Source organism: Motacilla alba, chromosome 5 (assembly GCF_015832195.1).
Source record: "Motacilla alba alba isolate MOTALB_02 chromosome 5, Motacilla_alba_V1.0_pri, whole genome shotgun sequence".
Taxonomy (NCBI): Eukaryota; Metazoa; Chordata; class Aves; order Passeriformes; family Motacillidae; genus Motacilla; species Motacilla alba.
This window is the reverse complement of record NC_052020.1, coordinates 59,999,305-60,022,247: the sequence shown is the minus strand read 5'-3', so window position 1 is coordinate 60,022,247 and position 22,943 is coordinate 59,999,305. Positions and strand designations below refer to the sequence as shown.

At 43.5% G+C, this 22,943-nt stretch overlaps 1 protein-coding gene across 1 annotated transcript; it reads left to right on the top strand.

The window, feature by feature from the left end:
• Positions 1 to 1,401: 1,401 nt before the first annotated feature.
• RTRAF (RNA transcription, translation and transport factor) lies at positions 1,402 to 22,899 on the top strand. Its single transcript, XM_038138869.1, has 8 exons — positions 1,402 to 1,604; positions 5,194 to 5,318; positions 7,903 to 8,002; positions 11,564 to 11,650; positions 12,554 to 12,642; positions 16,904 to 16,972; positions 19,648 to 19,696; positions 22,537 to 22,899. The coding sequence occupies exons 1-8, from the start codon at positions 1,544 to 1,546 to the stop codon at positions 22,689 to 22,691; spliced, it is 735 nt and encodes a 244-aa protein (XP_037994797.1). The 5' UTR covers positions 1,402 to 1,543; the 3' UTR covers positions 22,692 to 22,899.
• The last annotated feature ends 44 nt before the right edge of the window (positions 22,900 to 22,943 follow it).

Genomic DNA, 22,943 nt, shown 5'->3' with positions numbered 1-22,943 from the left:
CACTGCTCCCCAGTGCTCCCCAGTGCTCCCAGACCTCCCAGTACAGCTCAATGCTCCCAGTACAGCTGTCAGTGTTCCCAGTACAGCTCAATGCTCCCAGTGCTCCCAGAGCTCCCGGTACAGCTCAATTCTCCCAGCATAGCTCCCCAGTACAGCTCCCAGAGCTCCCAGTATAGCTCAATGCTCCCAGTAAAGCACTCCCAGCTCTCCCAGTACAGCTCTCAGAGCTCCCAGTAGAGCACTCCCAGCTCTCCCAGTACAGCTCTCAGAGCTCCCAGTACAGCTCAGTGCTCCCAGTACTCTCCAGTTCAGCTCCTAGCTCTCCCAGTACAGCTCCCAGCACTCCCACCTCTCCCAGTACAGCTCCCAATGCTCCCAGTACAGCGCCCAGCACTCCCAGTACAGCTCCTAGCACCCTCCAGCACAACTCCCAGTACAGCTCAGTACTCCCAGTACAGCTCAATGCTCCCAGTGACCTCCAGCACAGCTCCCAGTACAGCTCAGTGCTCCCAGTGCCCCCCAGCACAGCTCCCAGTACACTCAGTGCTACCAGTACCCCCAAACACAGCTTCCAGTACAGCTCCCACTGCTCCCAGTACAGCTCAGTGCTCCCAGTACCCCTCCAGCACAGCTCCCAGCACAGCCCCCAGTGCTCCCAGTGCCCCCCAGCACAGCTCCCAGTACAGCTCAGTGCTCCCAGCACAGCTCCCAGCACAGCTCAGTGCTCCCAGTGCCCCCCAGCACAGCTCCCAGTACAGCTCAGTGCTCCCAGTGCCCCCCAGCACAGCTCCCAGTGCTCCCAGTGCCCCCCAGCACAGCTCCCAGTACAGCTCAGTGCTCCCAGTACCCCCCAGCACAGCTCCCAGCACAGCCCAGTGCTCCCAGTGCCCCCCAGCACAGCTCCCAGTGCTCCCAGTGCCCCCCAGCACAGCTCCCAGTACAGCTCAGTGCTCCCAGTGTCCCCCAGCACAGCTCCCAGTACAGCTCAGTGCTCCCAGTGCCCCCCAGCACAGCTCCCAGTACAGCTCAGTGCTCCCAGTGCCCCCCAGCACAGCTCCCAGTACAGGGCAGCGCACAGGGCAGTTCCCCACTGGGCGGACATGGCGCCAAAGCCCCGCCCCCCACAGACCCCGCCCCGTTCAGACCCCGCCCCCTCAGGCTGACCCCGCCCCGTTCAGACCCCGCCCCCTCAGGCTGACCCCGTCATGTTGCTCCCCCCCTCAAACAGACCCCGCCCACCGCACGCCCCACCCCATTCAGACCCCGCCCCCTCGCCGTCGCGTCCATTCCAAGGCGGACCAGCCACTTCCCCTCCCGGCAGCCCGTTCCGCTCTCTGATTGGTTATGGCTGCCGCCGCTCAGCGCGCTGATCAATGAGCGAGCAGAACGCCGCGCAGGGGGCGGGCGTTCACCAGCTTCCGGTCCGTGCGGAGCCGTCGGCGCGGCCTGAGCGGGGGAGGCGGCGCCGGCACCGGGATCGGGATCGGGATCGGGATCCGGCTCGGGATCGGGGCCGGGGCCGGGCCGGCTCGGGACCGGGACCATGTTCCGCCGCAAGCTCTCGGCGCTCGACTACCACAACCCTGCCGGCTTCAACTGCAGGGGTGAGAGGACTACGGGGCGGCCGGGGGGAGGCTGGGATGGGATTGGGATGGGATGGGATGGGATCCATGGGATGAGATGGAATGGGATGGGATCCATGGGATGAGATGGAATGGGATGGGATCCATGGGATGGGATCCATGGGATGAGATGGAATGGGATGGGATCCATGGGATGGGATCCATGGGATGGGATCCATAGGATGGGATGGGATGGGATCCATGGGATGGGGTCCATAGGATGGGATGGGATGGGATCCATGGGATGGGATCCATGGGATGAGATCCATGGGATAAGATGGAATGGGATGGGATCCATGGGATGGGATAGGATAGGATAGGATGGGATGGGATGGGATCCATGGGATCTATGGGATGGGATGGGATGGGATCCATGGCATGGGATCCATGGGATGGGATGGGATGGGATTGGGATGGCATGGCATGGCATGGGATGGCATGGGATCCATGGCATGGGATCCATGGGATGGGATAGGATAGGATGGGATGGGATGGGGTCCATGGGATGGGATAGAATGGGATGGCATGGGATCCATGGCATGGGATGGGATGGGATCCATGGGATGGGATAGGATAGGATGGAATGGCATGGGATCCATGGCATGGGATCCATGGGATGGGATGGGATAGGATAGGATGGAATGACATGGGATCCATGGCATGGGATGGGATGGCATAGGATGGGATGGGATGGGATCCATGGGATGGGATGGGGATTGGGATGAGATGCACGGGATTGGGATGGGATGGAAACAGATCCATGGGATGGGATGGAAAAGGTCCCTTCCCACCAACCCATTCCGTGGCTGGAGCCGATCCAGGGCCAGCGTGCCCCGGCTGGGCTTTGGCGCAGCGGTGACGCCCCAGAGCTGTCACCTCGTGTGTCACCAGCCCGCACATCCCTGTGGGCACACAGCCTGGGAGCCGTGGAGCCCCAGCCCCAGAACTGGGGATTTGGGTGGAGAGGAGGCAGCAGGGAGCGGGAGCAGCGTGCAGCGAGGATGTTGCTGCTGCTTTTGGGGGGCGCTGGGCGTGGGGCTCGTGCTGGGTCTCAAAGCCCAGTCCTCGGGCGTTCCTGCGCCTCTCTGTGCTCCGTGGGTGTCACTGTGTCCCCATGACAGGAATCTCTTGGCTGAGCCTTTAGTGAGGTCACTCAGCTGAAACGTGGAAACCACTCGGGGTGATTTTTGGTCAGAGATGCACGATTTTAGTGGGCTTTTATGTATATTATATATAGTAGGAGTTTATATATCAATATATTCATAACCCACTATTATATATATATTTATATTTATAAATGCATACTAACTAAAATAAATATATACTAACTAAATATATGAATATATATTGTAGATACAAAAATATATGCTAATTAAAATAAATATATACTGAGTATAAAAATATAGATATATAAAATATACTAAGTAAATAAATACATATATATAAATATGTGCTAACTAAAATAAATATATACTAACTAAATATATGAATATATATTGTAGCTACAAAAATATATGCTAATTAAAATAAATATATATTAAGTATAAAAATATATATTATAGATATATAAATATATACAAATTAAAATAAATATATAAATATGTGCTAACTAAAATAAATACATACTAAGTATAAAAGTATATATTATAGATATATAAATATATACTAACTAAATATATAAATAAATATATAAATATGTGCTAACTAAAATAAATATATACTAACTAAAGATATGAATATATATTGTAGCTACAAAAATATATGCTAACTAAAATAAATATATACTAAGTATAAAAATATATATTATAGATATATAAATATACACTAACTAAATATATAAATAAATATATATAATAAATATATAAATATGTGCTAACCAAAATAAATATATACAAAGTGTAAAAAATATATTATAGATATATAAATATATACTAACTAAATATATAAATAAATATAAAATATGTGCTAACTAAAATAAATACATACTAAGTATAAAATATATATTATAGATATATAAATATATACTAACTAACTAACTAAATAAATATATAAATATGTGCTAACTAAAATAAATATATATTAACTAAATATATGAATATATATTGTAGCTACAAAAATATGTGCTAACTAAAATAAATATATACTAAGTATAAAAATATATATTATAGATATATAAATATATACTAACTAAATATATAAATAAATATATATAATAAATATATAAATATGTGCTAACTAAAATAAATATATACAAAGTGTAAAAAATATATTATAGATATATAAATATATACTACCTAAATATATAAATAAATATATAAATATGTGCTAACTAAAATAAATACATACTAAGTATAAAATATATATTATAGATATATAAATATATACTACCTAAATATATAAATAAATATATAAATATGTGCTAACTAAAATAAATACATACTAAGTATAAAATATATATTATAGATATATAAATATATACTAACTAAATATATAAATAAACATGTGCTAACTAAAATAAATCTATACTAACTAAATATATTAATATATATTATAGATATATATTTATATAAAATAAAAATATATTAACTAAATATATAAATAAATTTATGTAATAGACATATGAATACATACTAACTAAAATAAGTATATACTAACTAAATATATAAATAAATTAATATAATAAATATATAAATATATGCTATCTAAAATATATACTAACTAAATACATAAATAAGTATATATTATAAATATATACTAACTAAAATAAATGTATATCAACTAAATATATAAATAAATATATATAATAGTTATATAAATATATACTAACTAAAATAAATATACCAGCTAAATATATAAATAAATATATACTATAGATATACAAGTATCTACTAAAATAAATATATACCAACTAAATATATATTTTAAATATGTAAGTATATACTAACTAGAATAAATATATACTAGCTAAATACATAAATAAATATATGTTATAAATATATACTAACTACAATAAATCTATACCAACTAAATGTATAAATAAAAATATATTACACATATATAAATACATACTAACTAAAGTAAATATTTCATAACTAAATATATAAATATATATAACAGATATATAAATATATACTAACTAAATACATAAATAAATATATAAATATATACTAACTAAATACATAAATAAATATATAAATATATACTAACTAAATACATAAATATAAAAATATATACTAACTAATAAATATAAACTAGCTAAATAAATACCCACTAAATATATATATTTATAACTCACTAAATATATATTTAGTGGGTTTTATATATGTATATATATATATATATATATAATATAAATATATATATTTTATATACATATATATATACATATATATATATATATACATATATATATATATATATATATATATATATATATATATATATATATATATATATATATATATATGAGGTTTTTAATGGGAAAAGTGCTCAGAGGCATCAAGATCTGTATGAATCAGATGAAAACTTAAAATATATTGGAATTCCTGATTTTTTTCCTTCCTCCCCCCAGATGAAACAGAGTTCAGGAATTTCATTGTCTGGCTGGAGGACCAGAAAATCCGACACTACAAGATCGAGGACCGAGGCAATCTGAGGAACATCCACAGTGAGGACTGGCCCAGATCCTTGGAGAAGGTATTTCCTTGCTCCAGCCCTTGCTGGAGATGATATTTCCCAGCTGCTGTGGCTGTGGAGCGGGGATAAATAACTCGGAATATTTCTGCTGTTACGTTTCCAGGAATTTCAAGGATTATTGAAGCCAGGCTGGAGTTTGGGGGGAATTTTGTGCGTAGTTTTCCCTCAGCCTTGTTTGTTTAATAGGTGGAGTGTCCATCCTAAACTGGTTTTTTTTCCTTTTTCTTTCGCCTGATTTGATGCAGCTCTTGAAGCAGAAAAAAGACTGACTGCAAATAAACAATTTTTAAATTTTTTTCTGCATGAATGCCCCTGCTGTCCCAAAAGGAGGTGGATGAGCTCCTGCAGGCCTTGCCAGCGTGGGGGGAAGCTCATCCCTGCACCCCCTGCCATTCCAGATGGATTTTTCTGGACCCAGATGGAGTTTTCTGGTTCCAGATGGACTTTTTTCCTGGTTCCAAATAGTTTTGGGTTTTTTTCTGCTTCCAGATGGATTTTTTTTCTGAACCCAGATGGATTTTTCTGGATCCAGAATGGGGTTTTTTCTGGTTCCAGATGGATTTTTTTTCTGAACCCAGGTGGATTTATTTTTCTTTTCTGGACCCAGACAGATTTTTTCTGGACCTGGATGGATTTTCTTTATGTATCCAGCTGGATTTTTTTTTCTGGATCCAGCTGGATTTTTCTGGTTCCAGATGGATTTTCTGGACCCAGATGGATTTTTTTCCCCCCTGTATCCAGATGGATTTTTCTGGATCCAGAAGGGTTTTTTTTTCTGGTTCCAGATGGATTGTTTTCCTGAACCCAGGTGGATATTCTTTCTTTTTTCTGCACCCAGACAGATTTTTTCTGGACCCAGGTGGATTTTCTTCATGTATCCAGCTGGATTTTTTTTTCTGGATCCAGCTGGATTTTCCTGGTTCCAACTGGATTTTTCTGGTTCCAGATGGATTTTCTGGACCCAGATGGATTTTTTTTTCCCCTGTATCCAGATGGATTTTTCTGGATCCAGAATAGGGTTTTTTTCTGGTCCCAGATGGATTTTTTTCCTGGACCCAGATGGATTTATTTTTTGGACCCAGATAGATCTTTTTTCCTGGATCCAAGTGGATTTTTTTCCTGGATGCAGGTAGATTTTTTTTTTCTGGATTCAGGTGGATTATATTTTCCTGGACCCAGACAGATTTTCTTCATGTATCCAGCTGGATTTTTTCTGGATCCAGCTGGATTTTCTGGTTCCAGGTGGATTTTTCTGGACCCAGATGGATTTTTTTCTTTTCTGGACCCAGAGGATTTTTTTTCCCCTAGACTCAGCTGGATTTTCTCCTGTATCCAGATGGATTTTTCTGGATCCAGAAGGGGTTTTTTCCTGGACCCAGATGGATTTTTTTTTTCCCCTGGTTCCAGCTGGATTTTTCTGGACCCAGATGTTTTTTTCTCCTAGACCCAGATGGATATTTTCTCCTGGACCTAGGTGGATTTTCCTGGTTCCAGATGGATTTTTTTTTTCCTGGTTCCAGGTGGACTTTTTCCTGGACCCAGATGGATTTTTTCCTGGTTCCAGGTGGATTTTCTAGATCCAGGTGGATTTTTCTGGATCCACATGGATTTTTTTTTTTTTTCTGGATCCACATGGATTTTTTCCTGGACCCAGATGGATTTTTTCCTGGTTCCAGGTGGATTTTCTAGATCCAGGTGGATTTTTCTGGATCCACATGGATTTTTTCCTGCACCCAGATGGATTTTCTGCACCCAGATGGACTCTGGGTGATCTCTGTGCTCCTGAACACTTGCAGCCCCCACAAAGCTCTTGGAGCTTTTCCTCTTGCTCTGTAATTCCCAGTGCCCATCCATCCCAAAGTTTTTTTTCCCCTCCTGGAAACTCTTTATTTGCTCAGTGAATTATTCCAATATCCTGGAGGTAGATGGGAACAGCTGGAATTCCTGGCAGCTGGTGCTGCTGTGGGGCCTTTCCTGCCTTGGTGACAGTGTCCTCTCCATAATTCCCAGGCAATTTCTGCTTTCCAGTCCCTGGCATCCTTTTCCCAGCTGTGTGGCACTCCTGTCCCTGCAGCACAGGGACATGACAGGATGTCACCATGCCCTGGTTTTTGGGAGCCTTGGCAGCAGCCAGGGCTGGGTCTCGTGGTCTGGGACAGAACCTCAGCCTGGTTTTGTCCTCTCTTGTTGGACAAAATCCCTAAAAAAGGGGAATTTTTGCTGCTCCAGGGACTGCTCTGGTTTGGGGAAGCCTTAGGTGGCTTCATTCCAGTTTGTTCCCCCTTCCCCTGTTCCATTTGCTCTGTGACATGGGCAGAGAGTGAAGCGGGGGCATTTTGGTACAGTCTGGCAATAAAAAAACATTCATTAAAAATCAAATTCCATTATCAGGTGTCAGACCTGAGCCAGAGGTGGGCTGGGACACTCCAACACGGATCAGATGCCACAGCAGGAATTTCACAGTGACACCTCTTGTTAATTAACATTTTCTGTGAGGCCTGTGGGAAAGTGGCAACAGTTCTGTGCTCCCAACTGGTTCCTCCACTAAAATCCATTTGTTTTCTCTCTTTTTTGTTCTCTCCAGTACATGAAAGATGTGAACTGTCCCTTCAAAATACAGGAACGACAGGAAACTGTGGATTGGCTGCTTGGCTTGGCCGTGAGGCTGGAGTATGGAGATAATGGTATGAGGGAATCCATTAAAAACCTCAAAATGGGAGGGGAATGGGGGATTCTGATTCACTTCACACAATCCCAGCGGGCTTTGGGTTGGAAGGAACCTCAAGGATCCATGGGCAGGGACACTTTACGCTATCCCAGGCTGCTCCAAGCTCTATCCAGGCTGGCCTTGGGCACCTCCAGGGATCCAGGGGCAGCCACAGCTGCTCTGGGCACCCTGTGCCAGGGGCTGCCCACCCTCCCAGCCAGGAATTCCTTCTCTTTGGTTTGGAGGAGCTCTGCAGCATTCCCAGTGTGGGGTCACTGCCTGTGTTCCTTGGATCCGTTCCATGTCCCATTTACCTTGGGGACAGTTTCACCTGCAACCTTTATTGCCAAAGCTGTGCTGTCCCTGTGCTTTGGGACAGCTCCATCCACTGTCCAGCTTTCCTGGGATCCTTGCTACAGCTGGGAATGTGTTGGCAAACAGCCAAATGTGTCTTCTCCTCCTTGAAGCCCTCCTGTGTTTTCTTGCTGCTTTTTCTGGAGAATCACAGAGAGATTTGGATTGAAAGGAAGCTGTAAAGACCTTCCAGTCCACCCCCCTGGGCAGGGCCCATCCAACCTGACCTGGAACACTTCCACAAAGGATGTCCTGCACTTCTGCAGGTGCTTCAGGTAGAGCTTCAGCAAGTCAGGATCTTCCTTCAGCTTGGAGAGCAGCTTGGAGGTCTTGCAGGAGCATCCATCCTTCCTGCCACTTCTCTGGACAGCACAGGGTGACAGGGACAGAGGCACCTCAGGTCTCTCCTGGGCTGCCCCGGGGAGCAGCTTTGTGGGAATCATGGAATGGTGTGGGTTGGAAGGTCCCTTAAAGCCCATCTCATTCCAATCCCCAGGAATTGAGCCTGTCCTGGTTTTCTCCACAGTGACCAGGACCCACCTGTGCCTGGCACAGTCTGGGAAGGCCCTTCCTTGTCCCCATGTCCCCCCTGGCACCCCTCCCTCACCTTCCTCCAGCAGGTCCTGCTGAGGAAAAGCAGCAGGAGCAGCAGGCCCAGGGCTGGGATGCTCCAGTAAAGCACCTGTGCCGTGGTGATGCCCTTGTGGGCACTGCCCCTCTCCAGCTGGGGCACATCCCACACCAGGGTGGCCCAGGAGGGTGGGCAGGAGCGGGGGGTGCTGCTGGGGTAGAAACAGCTGAACCCAAAGGCCAGCAGCAGGAGCTGCTCCAGGCTGGGCATCCCTCTGGGACGCTGCTCAGGCCATCCCCGTGTGGCACCAGGAGCTCTGCAGCGTGGGGACAGGAGCTGTCACCCCCACGGTGTCACCAAATGGGCTGTGATGTCACAGTGCCCTTGCACACGCCGCTGAGTTCCATAGGCAGGGACACCTTCCCCTGTGTAAATTCACACTGGTTTTAGGTCTTCATCAAAATCAGACCGTGCCAAAAGGATATTTCACTTCTTTAAAAAAATAAACCACAATTTTGTGTGCTTGTTTCCACCCCCTGCTCAGAGGAGCTGGTTCTTTTCAGCTCCCACAGGACTGGAGCAGTGTAATTGCATTTGTTATTTTATTTTATTTTATTTTATTTTATTTTATTTTATTTTATTTTATTTTATTTTATTATTTCTGGACAGAGCCAATCCCATTGTAGATATTTACCCCCTTCTCCCTGTGGGATTGCCTTTATGAGAACTTCCTCTGAAGTGTATGAAATGCATTATATTTAGCACTACATTTATTCAGAGAAGTTATTCTTAGACCCCCCCCTTTTTTTATTTTTAGCAAGGAGTGGATGTGGAACCCTTGGGAACTAGGACAAAGTTATGAAAAAGTGGAGTTAAAATCTCCCTAAGTCACAGCAGTTCCCTCTCCTTGTGGAGAGAGTGGGAATACAAATGTGGTTACTGGTGGCAAACTAACAGCAGCCAAAGTGCTGCTTTTCCATTCCCTTTAATCCCTGCAGGGCTGAGCTCTGCCCAGAGCAGGGATGGGATACAAATACCTGTGATGTGATTCTCAGTCCCTCGTGATGGGCAAAATGAGCTGCCTGTTCCTCGGGATTGTGTGAAAAAGGAGGAGTTCGGGAGATTCCATCCTCCAAAGGCTTGGAAAACCCCAGAGTGGGCTGTGAAACAAACCCTGAGCTGGAAATGTTTCATTTGCTCATCAGGACCAACATCACCCCCCAGTTCTTGATCCCTGCTCAAGGCAGAGGAGCTGATGGATTTTAGAAATGGCAGATCTGGGAGATGCAGCTTGTGTGCTGAGTCTTTGCTTCTTTTTGCCAGGGTTGGGATTAAATTGCAAGACAGTGATGCCTCAGGTTTAGCTTTTCTATTTTTCAGGTTCTGTGCTGCTTTAGTGTGTGGGGCTGGGTTCACATCAGGGGATGCTGAGCTCTCTGCACAGAGCAGGGAGACAAAACAATTCCTGCTCCAGCTGGGACCAAGGACAAATGATCCAAAGCTCAGCCCAGGAGCACAAACAGCGTGGGCTGCAGAGAGACAAACAAGCAGGGTGGGAGTGCCTGGGCTAAAGCTGGAACTGGACAATGAACTGCAAGGTGCAAATGGAGCAGAGCTGAGCCAAGGCAGAGACCCCGGGAGCAGTTGTCCATTTTTGTGGCCATTTTGGGTTGTGCTGCCCAAGGTGGATCCATTGAGGCCTCTTAATAAATCCCTGCTTTGTTCTTTAGCTCCATCCAGCCTCTGCTCTAGGTCAGCCTTCTCAAGGCATCATGGCATTTCTTGTTGGGACTCAGATGTTTGTTAGTTCTTATCTCTGTCACAGTCTCACAAACCCTGAGCTCTGCAGCACTGCACTCTCACAAACTAAAAATGGAGCCCCATCTCTCTCTCTACAAGACCTTTTCAGGATAAAGTGTCCAATTAAGAAATGACACCTCAATTATTTTCACTTTTAACCCAATAACCAACCAGCCCTGCCTGCAATGGGGACTTTTTATCCAATTACACAAAACCACCCAAAGCCATGGAGAAGAAGGAGCAGCCTCCAACCCTAAACCTCCATCTTGCTTTATAGATATTTCTATATTCTAAACCCTTAAACTCTTGAGTTTCCCTGTGATATCACACACTTCTATCCAAACCCCACACCCCCAATCCCAGTTCTGTCATTCCATTCTGGAAGCTTCTCCACGGCCTCAGGTCACTGCAGTGTTCTCTCGGGGGTCAGAGCCTGGCAGCACAGAAAGCCTGGAATTCTCAGCAATTCCCAGGGTTCCAACACTTGTTCAGCCTTCTGGGCTGAGGCTGTAATGAAGAGGATCCTGCCCTAAATGAAAGTCTGCAGCTCTGAGGCTGCTCCTGGAATTCCTGCTGCTGGGAGCTCTTGGAGCAGCTCACAGGAGTGGCAGCTCTTGGTATCGTGAACAGGGAGCTCCAAAATCCCAGTTTATAAACCCAGAAATCTCAATTTAAAATCCCACAAGGCTCTTCTTGGGCAACCACCACACCCCAAAAATCCAGCTGTAACACCACAGCTCTTTGCTAAACTTTGAGTTGGTTCTTTTTGCCCTTAGTGCTGATGACTTTTGTGTTTGCCTCCTCATTTTGCAGCTGATAAATACAAGGATTCCACCCCCGATGGTGCTAAAAATGCAGACAACACAGCAAAAAATGCAGAGCCACTGATTAACCTGGATGGTGAGTGTGCCACAAGCCCCTGGATGGGGATGTGCTCCCTGGCCTGGGTGTTCCTCAGCTGGTTAATCCTATCATGTAGATTTTTTTTAACCCCATTTAAAGCTTTAGGAATGCAGATCTGAACATTTACATGAACAGCTTTGCTCTGTAAATCATAATTACTTATTGGAAGTGAGGGAGAAGCAGCAAGATGCCTTAAAAAATAAAAATATCCAAGGAAATGTGATGGCAGGCTGGTTACTTCCATGCTGTCAGGGATTTCATCTTGGCTCAGTCTTCCCCAGCTGTTCTGTCATCATAATTTTAATTATTTTTTCCTGCTAGGCACAGCCATAATAAATCAAAGTGATGGGAAAGAGCTGCTAAAATCAACCCTAAATCTTCCAAATATTCTTCCATTCCTTAACTCCTAAAAGGCAGGGATTGATCCTGACCTCACCAGCAGCAGGGATAAAAATATACCAAATATACAAAAATACAAAATATACAAAAATATACAGAATACAAAACAATAAAAATGTACAAATAATGTACAGAAGACAATATCTGCCTGTAATTTGCTTTATTTTCAAGCACTTTGCCTGGTTGTGTAGCCCAGTGCTGATTCCTCTGCAGCCAAATTGTTTCCTCAGTGCTTGGAATAATGGAAATAAAGTTGGGAAAGCCCTCTAAGATCACAGAGCCCAGCAATGAGCCCAGCACTACCACAATTTGCACTAAATAATGTCCCCAGGTGCCACATCCTGGTTTTTGGAGCACTTCAAGGGTGCTGAGGAATTGCCTTGTCCATCCTGAAGAGCAATCCAATGCCATGGAGTCAGGCAGCCAGTTCTGCCTGCTGGAATCAGTGAAACTAAAATAAGTTATCATTTATTTTTAATGATAATCCTTCTTTTTTTCCAGTGAATAATCCTGATTTCAAGGCTGGAGTGATGGCTTTGGCTAATCTGCTTCAGATCCAGAGGCATGATGATTACTTGGTGATGCTCAAGGTGAGTTTCACACTTCTCCCACTTCTTTTCCCATTCTTTTCCCACCTCCTTTTTTCCTTCTTTTCCCCAGTGCCTGGTGTGTGTTCATAGCTTGAGGTGCAGTTACTGATGAACACGAATTTTTGAGGCAAAGATAGGAAAAAAAAACCCCTCAGTCTCTTTTCAAGCAGATAAGAAGACAATTCATGGAAATTCATGCAGGGAGAATTATCCTGGTAAACAATTTTAGCTGAGTTCCTTAAGGAGCATCCTCAAAGGAGAAAGTTCTGTTCCAGTGCTAGAAATTAAGAGAAAAATGAAAATTTAAAAGTTAATGATGCCAAAGATGTTTAAAAACAACATCCAAGGGAGGAACCACTGTTAAAAGTTTCTTTTTTCTTTCGAAAAAAAACTGTTGAACTGTTGAATGAACTGTTTACTCCTTCTCATTATTTATTTTAATTTAGTTTTGATAATTAATCAGTGCTTTTCAGTGCACTAAATAGGCTAATTAATTTTCTAAACCATCTTTCTTATGCCTTTAAGAAATTTTCTGATTTTCTGGTGGAACTCTGTAGATTTGGGGTCAAGCCCATACTGTATTTTTTAAAATAAAAAACACTTTATTGATGAGAGTGAAAAATCCCAAGTTCCTGTTTGGTCATGTCATACTATGGGAATCAACTTTGTTTGGTTTGGAATAAAAATAAAAACATTTAACTTTGAAAAAAAACCCATAAATTTCTATTCATGCCAATAGTTGTGATATTTGCTAAACCTATTTTGGAGAAACCAAAAGCTGTGGGTATTGAAGTTTATTTAGTGTAAATCTGTAACTCTTGGAAGAGTATAATGGTAACCTGTTTTTTTTAGGAATTCTCAGCCTGCAATTATTCCATCCATTTTTTCTCCTTCTCTCCAGTATGGTTTCCTACTTTCCCTCCCCAAAATATCCTTTTTCAGTCTTTAAGGAGCATGGAGATCTCATACCCACTACCAAAAACCACTCAAAACCCCACAAAAATCAGTGAAAAGGGATATCAGGTAGGGAGAGGAGACCCTGGGTGAGGTGATACTGAGCTTTGGCAGCATGAATGAGCTCAGCTCTTACCAAAATTCCTTCAGATCTTCTTTGAAAGAAACTTTAGAGAATTTATAATTCTGCAGAAATAAATTTATGCAGAATTAAGAATTATACACCCAGTAAAGCAAACTTTACTGGGTGTATAATTCTGCATAAATGTATTTTTTTTTTATTTTATTTCCACATCTGTTTTTTTCAGACAGATTTGGGCAAAACCAGCCTGGAATTTTCTTGCTTTTAATTCCAGCAAGAGTGGAATCCTGCAGTGGAAATCCCCATTCCAGGAACAATGCAAAGCTGCTTTTGGGGTTGAGCTGATGATATTAGAAGGTGTCAATCTTTAATTCTCCCCCACAATAAGCAGGTTTGCAGGGAATTTCTGATCCCTGTCCAGGCTGGGGCACTCAGGAGTGGATGTTTGGGAGAGCCAAAGGGTGCAGGCACACCACAGACATCTGGCCAGAGATTTAAATCCCATTTTCTGCATTTAAACCTGGCATGTTGATCAGAAAGCATCTGTGGGACACAGTTGGATATTGCCTAATGCCAAAAGCACTCGGAATTCTCTTCCACAAGGTCTGGTTTCACTGCTGGAATTAAACTCCCCATCCAACCATTCCTTTGTCCAGGCCACTTCCTTCAGTGACAGATTTCTACAAGTATTTAAGTGACAAATTTCTGGTGTCAGCTCAACTTTAATCATGACCAAAACTGGGAGAAATCCTGGGGGAGAAGCACAGAGCTGCTTCTGTCACTTTGGGCTGCTCATCAGGGAGAGTCTGAGCAATGTCTTGGACAGAGCCAGTTCTTCTTTCCTGTGGAAATCTGCCTGCATGGTATTCCTGCAGTTATTTTTGGAGGCATTTGGAGCTGTAGGTATCAGTAACTGATAGCTCTGATAAGATTTCACCCCGTGTGCTGGAGCCAGGGAAAGCAGATGAGCACCAGGATTGTCAAAGTCAAGGCTGCTCTTGTTCCCAAGGCTAAAATTAATTCCTTTCTACTCTCAGTCTTTTCCAAGCCTGCCTGGGAAGCCTTGCTCCAGGTTTCTCTGCATGTGGGAGGAGGTTCAGCACCTCCTAAAAGATGCTGGCAGCAGCATTTCCTTCCCAAGGCAGCATTTCCTTCCCAAGGCAGCATTTCCTTCCCAAGGCAGGATTTCCATCTCAAGGCAGCATTTCCTTCCCAAGGCAGCATTTCCTTCCCAAAGCAGGATTTCCATCCTAGGACAGCATTTCCATCCCAAGGCAGCATTTCCTTCCCAAGGCAGCATTTCCTTCCCAAGGCAGGATTTCCATCTCAAGGCAGCATTTCCATCCCAAGGCAGCATTCCCTTCCTAAGACAGCATTTCCATCCAAGACAGCATTTCTGCCCCAAGGCAGGATTTCCATCCCAAGGCAGGATTTCCACCCCAAGGCAGCATTTCCTTCCCAAGACAGGATTTCCTTCCCAAGGCAGCATTTCCATCCAAGGCAGCATTTCCTTCCCAAGACAGGATTATCTTCCCAAAGCACCATTTCCTTCCCCAGGCAGCATTTCCATCCCAAAGCAGGATTTCCACCCCAAGGCAGCATTTCCATCCCAAGGCAGCATTTCCATCCCAAAGCAGGATTTCCACCCCAAGGCAGCATTTCCATCCCAAGGCAGCATTTCCTTCCCCAGGCAGCATTTCCATCCAAGGCAGCATTTCCATCCCAAGGCAGCATTTCCTTCCCCAGGCAGCATTTCCTTCCCAAGGCAGCATTTCCATCCCAAAGCAGGATTTCCATCCCAAGGCAGCATTTCCTTCCTAAGACAGGATTTCTTTCCCAAGGCAGGATTTCTTTCCCAAGGCAGCATTTCCTTCCCAAGGCAGCATTTCCATCCAAGGCAGCATTTCCATCCCAAGACAGGATTATCTTCCCAAGGCACCATTTCCTTCGCCAGGCAGCATTTCCATCCCAAAGCAGGATTTCCACCCCAAGGCAGCATTTCCATCCCAAGGCAGCATTTCCTTCCCAAGGCAGCATTTCCTTCCCAAGGCAGCATTTCCACCCAAGGCAGCATTTCCATCCCAAAGCAGGATTTCCATCCCAAGGCAGCATTTCCATCCCAAGGCAGCATTTCCTTCCTAAGACAGGATTTCCATCCAAGACAGCATTTCCTTTCCAAGGCAGCATTTCCACCCCAAGGCAGCATTTCCTTCCCAAGGCAGCATTTCCATCTCAAGGCAGCATTTCCATCCCAAGGCAGGATTTCCATCCCAAGGCAGCATTTCCATCCCAAGGCAGCATTTCCTTCCCAAGGCAGCATTTCCATCCCAAGGCAGGATTTCCATCCCAAGGCAGCATTTCCATCTCAAGGCAGGATTTCCATCCCAAGGCAGCATTTCCATCTCAAGGCAGCATTTCCATCCCAAGGCAGGATTTCCATCCCAAGGCAGCATTTCCTTCCCCAGGCAGCATTTCCTTCCCAAGGCAGGATTTCCATCCCAGGGCAGCATTTCCTTCCCAGAGGAGCTGCATTGCTGCAGTTAAAGGTATGAGAACCAAGGAAAAGAGGCTTGGTGCTGCTGCTTTGGGGCTGTGCTCAGCTCATTTAGGAATCATGGAATTGTTTAGGTTGGAAAAGACCGTGAAACCATCAAGCTCAGCCATTGCCAGCACTGCCACATGTCCCCAAGTGCCACATGCACACAGCTTTGAAATCCCTGCAGGGATGGGGATTCCACCACTGTGAAACCCTTTCCAGTGCCTGTCCACCCTTCCCAGGAAGAAATTTTCCCTGATATCCAACCTAAACCTTCCCTGGCACAGCTTGAGGCCACTTCCTCTTGTCCTGTCTCTTGTTCCCTGCCAGGACATCCCGACCCCCTCCTGTCACCCTCCTGAGCCTCCCTTTCTCCGGGCTAAAAACCCCAAGCTTTCCAGGCTGTTCCTTGTATTTTGCAGCTTCTGTCCCGGGAGGGGCAGGAATTAATGGTGTGAAATCCATGTCCTTGTCACTTCTGGTTCTGTCACCTGGGTGACATCCTACATGCCACGATTATTCCTAAACGGAAAGGTTTAAGGGCTGGAAGAGTTTCAAAAAAAAAACAAAAACAAAACTGTCACAAAACTGGGTTTGAGGTTATAATTTTGGCTCTTTTTCCCTTGGAATTAGTGAGAAATGCCTCAAGACATGAATTAATTCCTGTCCCCTTCCCGTGTTTTTCCCAGGCAATTCGGATTCTGGTTCAGGAGCGCCTGACACAGGATGCCATAGCCAAAGCCAGCCAGTCCAAGGAGGTTTGTACCCATGGCCAGGCTTAATTATTCCACGCTAATTAACGAAGATAAGGCTCTGTCCCCTCGGTCAAAACCACTTCTGTTCCAAGGCTGCATTCAGGAGGGTGGTGGCAGCTTCGTTTATCCCAGCCATGCTGATCCCAGCAGATCTGGGGGGTTTGGAGAGCAGGACACAAAGCTGGGCTTGTTCCACGTGAATACAAATACACCTGTGTGAGAAATCATGGAAAAGCTCTTCCCTGAGTTATTTTCCACAGGATCATCCTGACTGTTCAGTGCAGCAGGCCTGTAGAGTGAGGAGAAAAGCATGACCTGGCTTTTCCTTGGAATTACCAGTGTTGGCTGCATAAAGAAATTGAAATATTCCTTGTTTGGAGGGGTTTTTTTTGATATAGACACCTCATATGCGTTCAAGGAATGGGATGTTGGAAATCCAGCTCCTCCCTCCTCTCTTCCCCCCCCCCCCCCAAAAAAAAGAAAGAGCAATGAAGGAAATTTCTGCCCTTAAAGTGAGATTTTTGCAGAATTCTTTGCTAACCCCGAGCTGGCTGTTGGGAAGATGTTCCAGGGGATGACTGTGGGGTTTTTAGTTTGGGATTTCCTCGTCATTCCAGATCTTTCCAGCATTTGGCAGAGCTGGGAAAGGCTGGGAAAGGCAGCCTCACCTGCCCTGCTGGTGTATGAGTGTGAGCGTCCCTGCTAAAGCAGCTGGATCTGCTCAAAGCACCCAAATTCCTTCCTTTTTTTGGCAGCTGCTCACAACAATCCGTGATTTCTTTCTCTCTTTATTTATTAACCAAAGCTTTGGACCTGCAAATCCATAAAACTGTTCAAAAAGCAGGAAGATGGGAAAGCAGCTGAGCCTGTTGTCTTCATTTTAAGGTTCTGTAATGTTAATAAAAAGCAGCTTTTAGTTGTTGTTTTCACAGCTGGGATCAAAATGGGATTTTCTTGGAGGAACAGGGATTTTTTTAATTTTTTTTTTTTTCCCCTGCCAGGGAATTGTTGATTTCTGACAGATCTTCAAAGCATCAGCAGGGCTCAGAGGTCTCCGTCTGGGAGATAACCTGGGAGTGTTTTTTCCTTAGGAATGCCACATTCCAAGGGGTGTGGAGAAAAGGGAGTGGTGAGAAGCAGGAAAATCTGTGCCAGGGGAGACCATCAACATCTTTTTGTGCCAGGGGAAAAAAAAAAGAAATATCTCCAAAGCAGAGAGGATGGCTGGGTTGGGAATTAAAAAATTAAAAAAAAGAAAGGAAAATTAGATTTATTCTTCAGGTTTTGACTGCTTTGTAAATGGCCACATTTTTGTGCAGCATTCATAAATCAGGTTTGTAGGGAATGAGGCTGGAAGTGAAGTGGTGTGTGTAGTTCCTGATGGAAAGATGCTCTTTTTTTAGTTTATTCCCTGCTTGAGGGAGCATGAGCTTGTTTGAGGATGGGCTGAGGGATTCCAAAGGCAGCTTCCCAAAAAGGGTCAGACTCAGGGAGTGTGGGAAGGAGGGAGGGGAAGGAATTTCCTGCTACCAGGTGGCACTGGGGGAACCTTGGGGAATTCATCCACAAAGAACTGAGAGGGGGAAAAAAAAGACAAAAAAATGACATTTTTTTTCCTCAGAAACACCCCAGGCAGCCGGGGAACCTAAGTACAAACCTCAGTTCTTGAACAAAATCCTTGTAGGAAGTCTGATATTTCTGGAATCTTTCTGAAGTGGCTTTAGTGGCATTTTGATCACCAGTTTTAACAGTGGAAATGGATTTTTTAAATTGCAGTTGAACGTGGATTTTACTATTAAAAAAAAAAAACCCCACTTTTTGTAAATGAGTTGCAGCCACCAGTTTGTGTTTAATGCGTGTTTTGATCAGCTCAGATTCTTTTTTCTTTTTTTTTTTCCGTGTGTATAAAAGCCTTTAAAGGAAATTTTCAGTGTCTAAAAGCTTTGCAGCCCCGTCCCTGCAGAAATTGATGGTATTGAACTCTGCTGTTTTTGTTGTGCAAAATGCAAGGCTTTTGGCAAATGTTGACAAAAACTCGCTGAGGGTAATAAAAGCAAATTCTGGGGTTTGGAATGTTTAAATCTAATTTTAAGTGCGTGTTGAAGCTCCCTGGGTAATGATTTAGTGTGACCACCCCTCTGCAGCTGGACGAAGGAAACGGAGCAATGCTCAGAAATTACCACTAATGAATTTTGTGTTTTAATAGAGAAAATGTTGAGGAAATGGAACGTTTCCCTTGATTCCTAAGCTTAACGCCTGGGCAGATGCTTCTGGGGGTGTCCGTGAGCTCAGCAAAGCTTGATTGCAGAGGATTTCTGCAGCTCTTTGCAGTCAGGCCCTGCTCAAAGGCTGGCAGCTGCTGAAAGGCAGAAGTTCCTAAGAAAGCCCAGTTTTGTTTTGCGGGGTTGGGTGATGGCTCCCAGTCCTGCTGCTGGCCTTTTAAGGATTGAACGCAGGCGCTGTGTATCCACGGAGGGATTCTTAAGCAGGAAGGTTTTTCTGTAATAATGCTCTGGGTTTGGTGTTTCGGGACGCAAAGGGAGCTGTTCCATCAACTTTTCACACGTTTTTGTCTAAGCAAAACCCACATTTCCTCCCCAGTACCTGCTGCAGTACTTGATTTGATTTACCAAACAATAAATGACATTTTTACCAGTTTTTTTTTTTTCCTTTTCCAGGGTCTGCCTGTTGCTCTGGAAAAGCACATTCTTGGATTTGACACGGGAGGTGAGCACTGCTCCTAATGGGACTTTTAAACGGGAATGTTTGCCTTTGACAGAGTTATTAGTGTCAAACCCAGAGCTGATGTGGACAGCAAAAAAAAAACCCTGCGGTGGAAAGAATCCCTCCCTCCAGCTGGGTATTTGGGAGCATTTTGGGTTTGGAGCAGCAAAGCCTCGATCCGGTCTGCTTGGAATCTGGAATAACAGCTTTTAATGCAGCCCAGGGAACGGAGCCGGCTGGGGGTGGATCCTGCTGCTGCCCGCAGAGCCGGCGGTGCTGCGGCCCGGAACCCCGTCCAGGCAGCCTGGCTGGCAGCACCTGGCTATCGATAAACCCTATGGGTTATTGATAAACTGATGGGTTATTGATAAACCCGATGGGCTATTGATAAACTGATGGGTTATTGATAAACCCAATGGGTTATTGATAAACTGATGGGTTATTGATAAACTGATGGGTTATTGATAAACCCGGTGGGCTATTGATAAACCTGATGGGTTATTGATAAACACGATGGGCTATTGATAAACTGATGGGCTATTGATAAACTGATGGGTTATTGATAAACCTGATGGGCTATTGATAAACATGATGGGTTATTGATAAACTGATGGGTTATTGATAAACACGATGGGTTATTGATAAACCCAGTGGGTTATTGATAAACCCAATGGGCTATTGATAAACATGATGGGTTATTGATAAACACGATGGGTTATTGATAAACCTGGTGGGTTATTGATAAACCCAGTGGGTTATTGATAAACCCGGTGGGTTATTGATAAACCTGATGGGCTATTGATAAACCCTATGGGTTATTGATAAACCTGATGGGTTATTGATAAACCTGGTGGGTTATTGATAAACCCGATGGGCTATTGATAAACCTGGTGGGTTATTGATAAACCTGATGGGTTATTGATAAACCCGATGGGTTATTGATAAACTGATGGGTTATTGGTAAACCCGATGGGCTATTGATAAACCCTATGGGTTATTGATAAACCTGATGGGCTATTGATAAACTGATGGGTTATTGATAAACCTGGTGGGTTATTGATAAACCCGGTGGGTTATTGATAAACCCGATGGGCTATTGATAAACTGATGGGTTATTGATAAACCCGATGGGTTATTGATAAACCCTATGGGTTATTGATAAACCCGATGGGCTATTGATAAACTGATGGGTTATTGATAAACCCGATGGGCTATTGATAAACTGATGGGTTATTGATAAACTGATGGGTTATTGATAAACACGATGGGTTATTGATAAACACGATGGGTTATTGATAAACCCAGTGGGTTATTGATAAACCCGATGGGCTATTGATAAACCCGATGGGCTATTGATAAACACGATGGGTTATTGATAAACCCGATGGGTTATTGATAAACCCAGTGGGTTATTGATAAACCCGGTGGGTTATTGATAAACATGATGGGCTATTGATAAACCCGATGGGTTATTGATAAACATGATGGGTTATTGATAAACCTGATGGGCTATTGATAAAGCCGGTGGGTTATTGATAAACCTGATGGGTTATTGATAAACCTGATGGGCTATTGATAAACCCGATAGGCTATTGATAAACACGATGGGTTATTGATAAACCTGGTGGGTTATTGATAAGGAACAGCCAGCCAGGTGACCTGAGGCTCCACAGGCTTCACTTCTGCTCCACGTCACTCAAATCACTGCTTGGAATGTCTCACACCAAGCTTGGGAGGTTGGAATGAGATGATGCTTAAGGTCCTTTCAGCCCAACCCAGCCTTTTTTTTTCCTTTAATTTATTATTTATATTCATTTTATTGTAATGTATATATTGATTAATAAGTTGTTGTTATAGGTATGTATTTTATTATATTTGAGTTTTTATTTTATTTTATATAATTATACTTCTATGTTATAAATATTATAATATTTAAGTTCTTATTTAATATAGTTAAATTTTATGTTATAAATTTTATTATAATATTTAAATTCTTATATAGTTATGTTTGTTATAATTATTTATTGTTTTATTAAAATAGCTTTTTATTTATTTAATGTATATTTTTATTTCTAATTATAGAAGTATAAGTTTATGATATTTTTATTAGTTTGTATACATTTATATTAATTTAAGTGTTTTTAGTGGTGTTAATTAATTTTTTTTCTATTTATGGAAGGTTTTCTGGGGGGGTTTTGGGGGTTTTGGGGGTTTTTTTGTTTCTTTGTGGTTTTTATATTTTGTTTTGGTGTTTTTTTTGTTCTGGTTTTTTTTTTGTTGTTTTGTTTTTTGTTTTGGTTTTGGGGGGTTGTTTGCTTTTTGCGGTTTTTTTGTTTGTTTGGGGTTTTTTGTTTGGGGTTGGTTTTTTTGTTTGGGTTTTTTTTTTTTTTGTTTGGTTTTTTGAGGGGGTTGGTTGTTTTTTGGTTTTTTTGTTTGTTTGGGGGTCTTTTTTGTTTGTGGGGTTTTTTTTGTTTGGTTTTTTGGGGGTTTGGTTTTTGGTTTTTTTTTGTTTGTTTGGGTTTTTTTTTTGTTTGGTTTGTTTTTTTGTTGGTGGGGGGTTTTTTGTTGTTGTTTTTTGTTTGGTTTTGGGGGGGTTTTTTGGTATTAAAACATTTTACTTTTACGATTCCCTCATTCCCTGGGCTGCAGGAGGGTGGGGAAGGTTTGGAGGCCACCCCCTCCCTCTCCAGCAGCAAGGAACCTTGTTCTCTATTTCCACCCTGGAACCCACCAGCAGGAACACCATGCAGAGCACTAAACCTTCCTTAAATCCCTCCTGCGAGCTGAAAACGCTGATCAAACGCTGATCAAATAATTCCAGCTGCTCTCTGTGCCCTCCCCAGATGCTGTTATCAACGAGGCTGCCCAAATCCTGCGCCTGCTGCACATCGAGGAGCTCCGCGAGCTGCAAACCAAAATCAACGAGGCCATCGTGGCTGTGCAGGCCATCATTGCTGACCCCAAGACTGACCACAGACTGGGAAAAGTGGGCAGATGAAGGGGGGAAAAGCTTCCAGCCCCCTGTGTGTGTCTCTTTAGGAGCAGCTCCACTCTGGCATGCAGCTTGAAACGGGATTAATTTGCCTGTTCGGGAAAGAAAACAGGAAATTGAATTCTGACTTCTGATGAATTACCAGATTTTTCTTGAAATAAATGAAATCGAGGGAAACAGATTGTTCTGGTGAGCTCTGAGTTGGCAAATAGGACTTTTTTTGTGTGTGTGTTTGTGTCTCTTTCTCATTGTGTTTGG

What these genes read in the sequence shown, in the direction of transcription:
- RTRAF (XM_038138869.1), top strand. Translation starts at nt 1,544, where the DNA reads ATGTTCCGCCGCAAGCTCTCGGCGCTCGACTACCACAACCCTGCCGGC. An exon ending in TGCCGGCTTCAACTGCAGGG is followed by an intron (nt 1,605 to 5,193) that starts GTGAGAGGACTA and finishes TCCTCCCCCCAG; the next exon opens with ATGAAACAGAGTTCAGGAAT. An exon ending in AAGCCAGCCAGTCCAAGGAG is followed by an intron (nt 16,973 to 19,647) that starts GTTTGTACCCAT and finishes TTCCTTTTCCAG; the next exon opens with GGTCTGCCTGTTGCTCTGGA.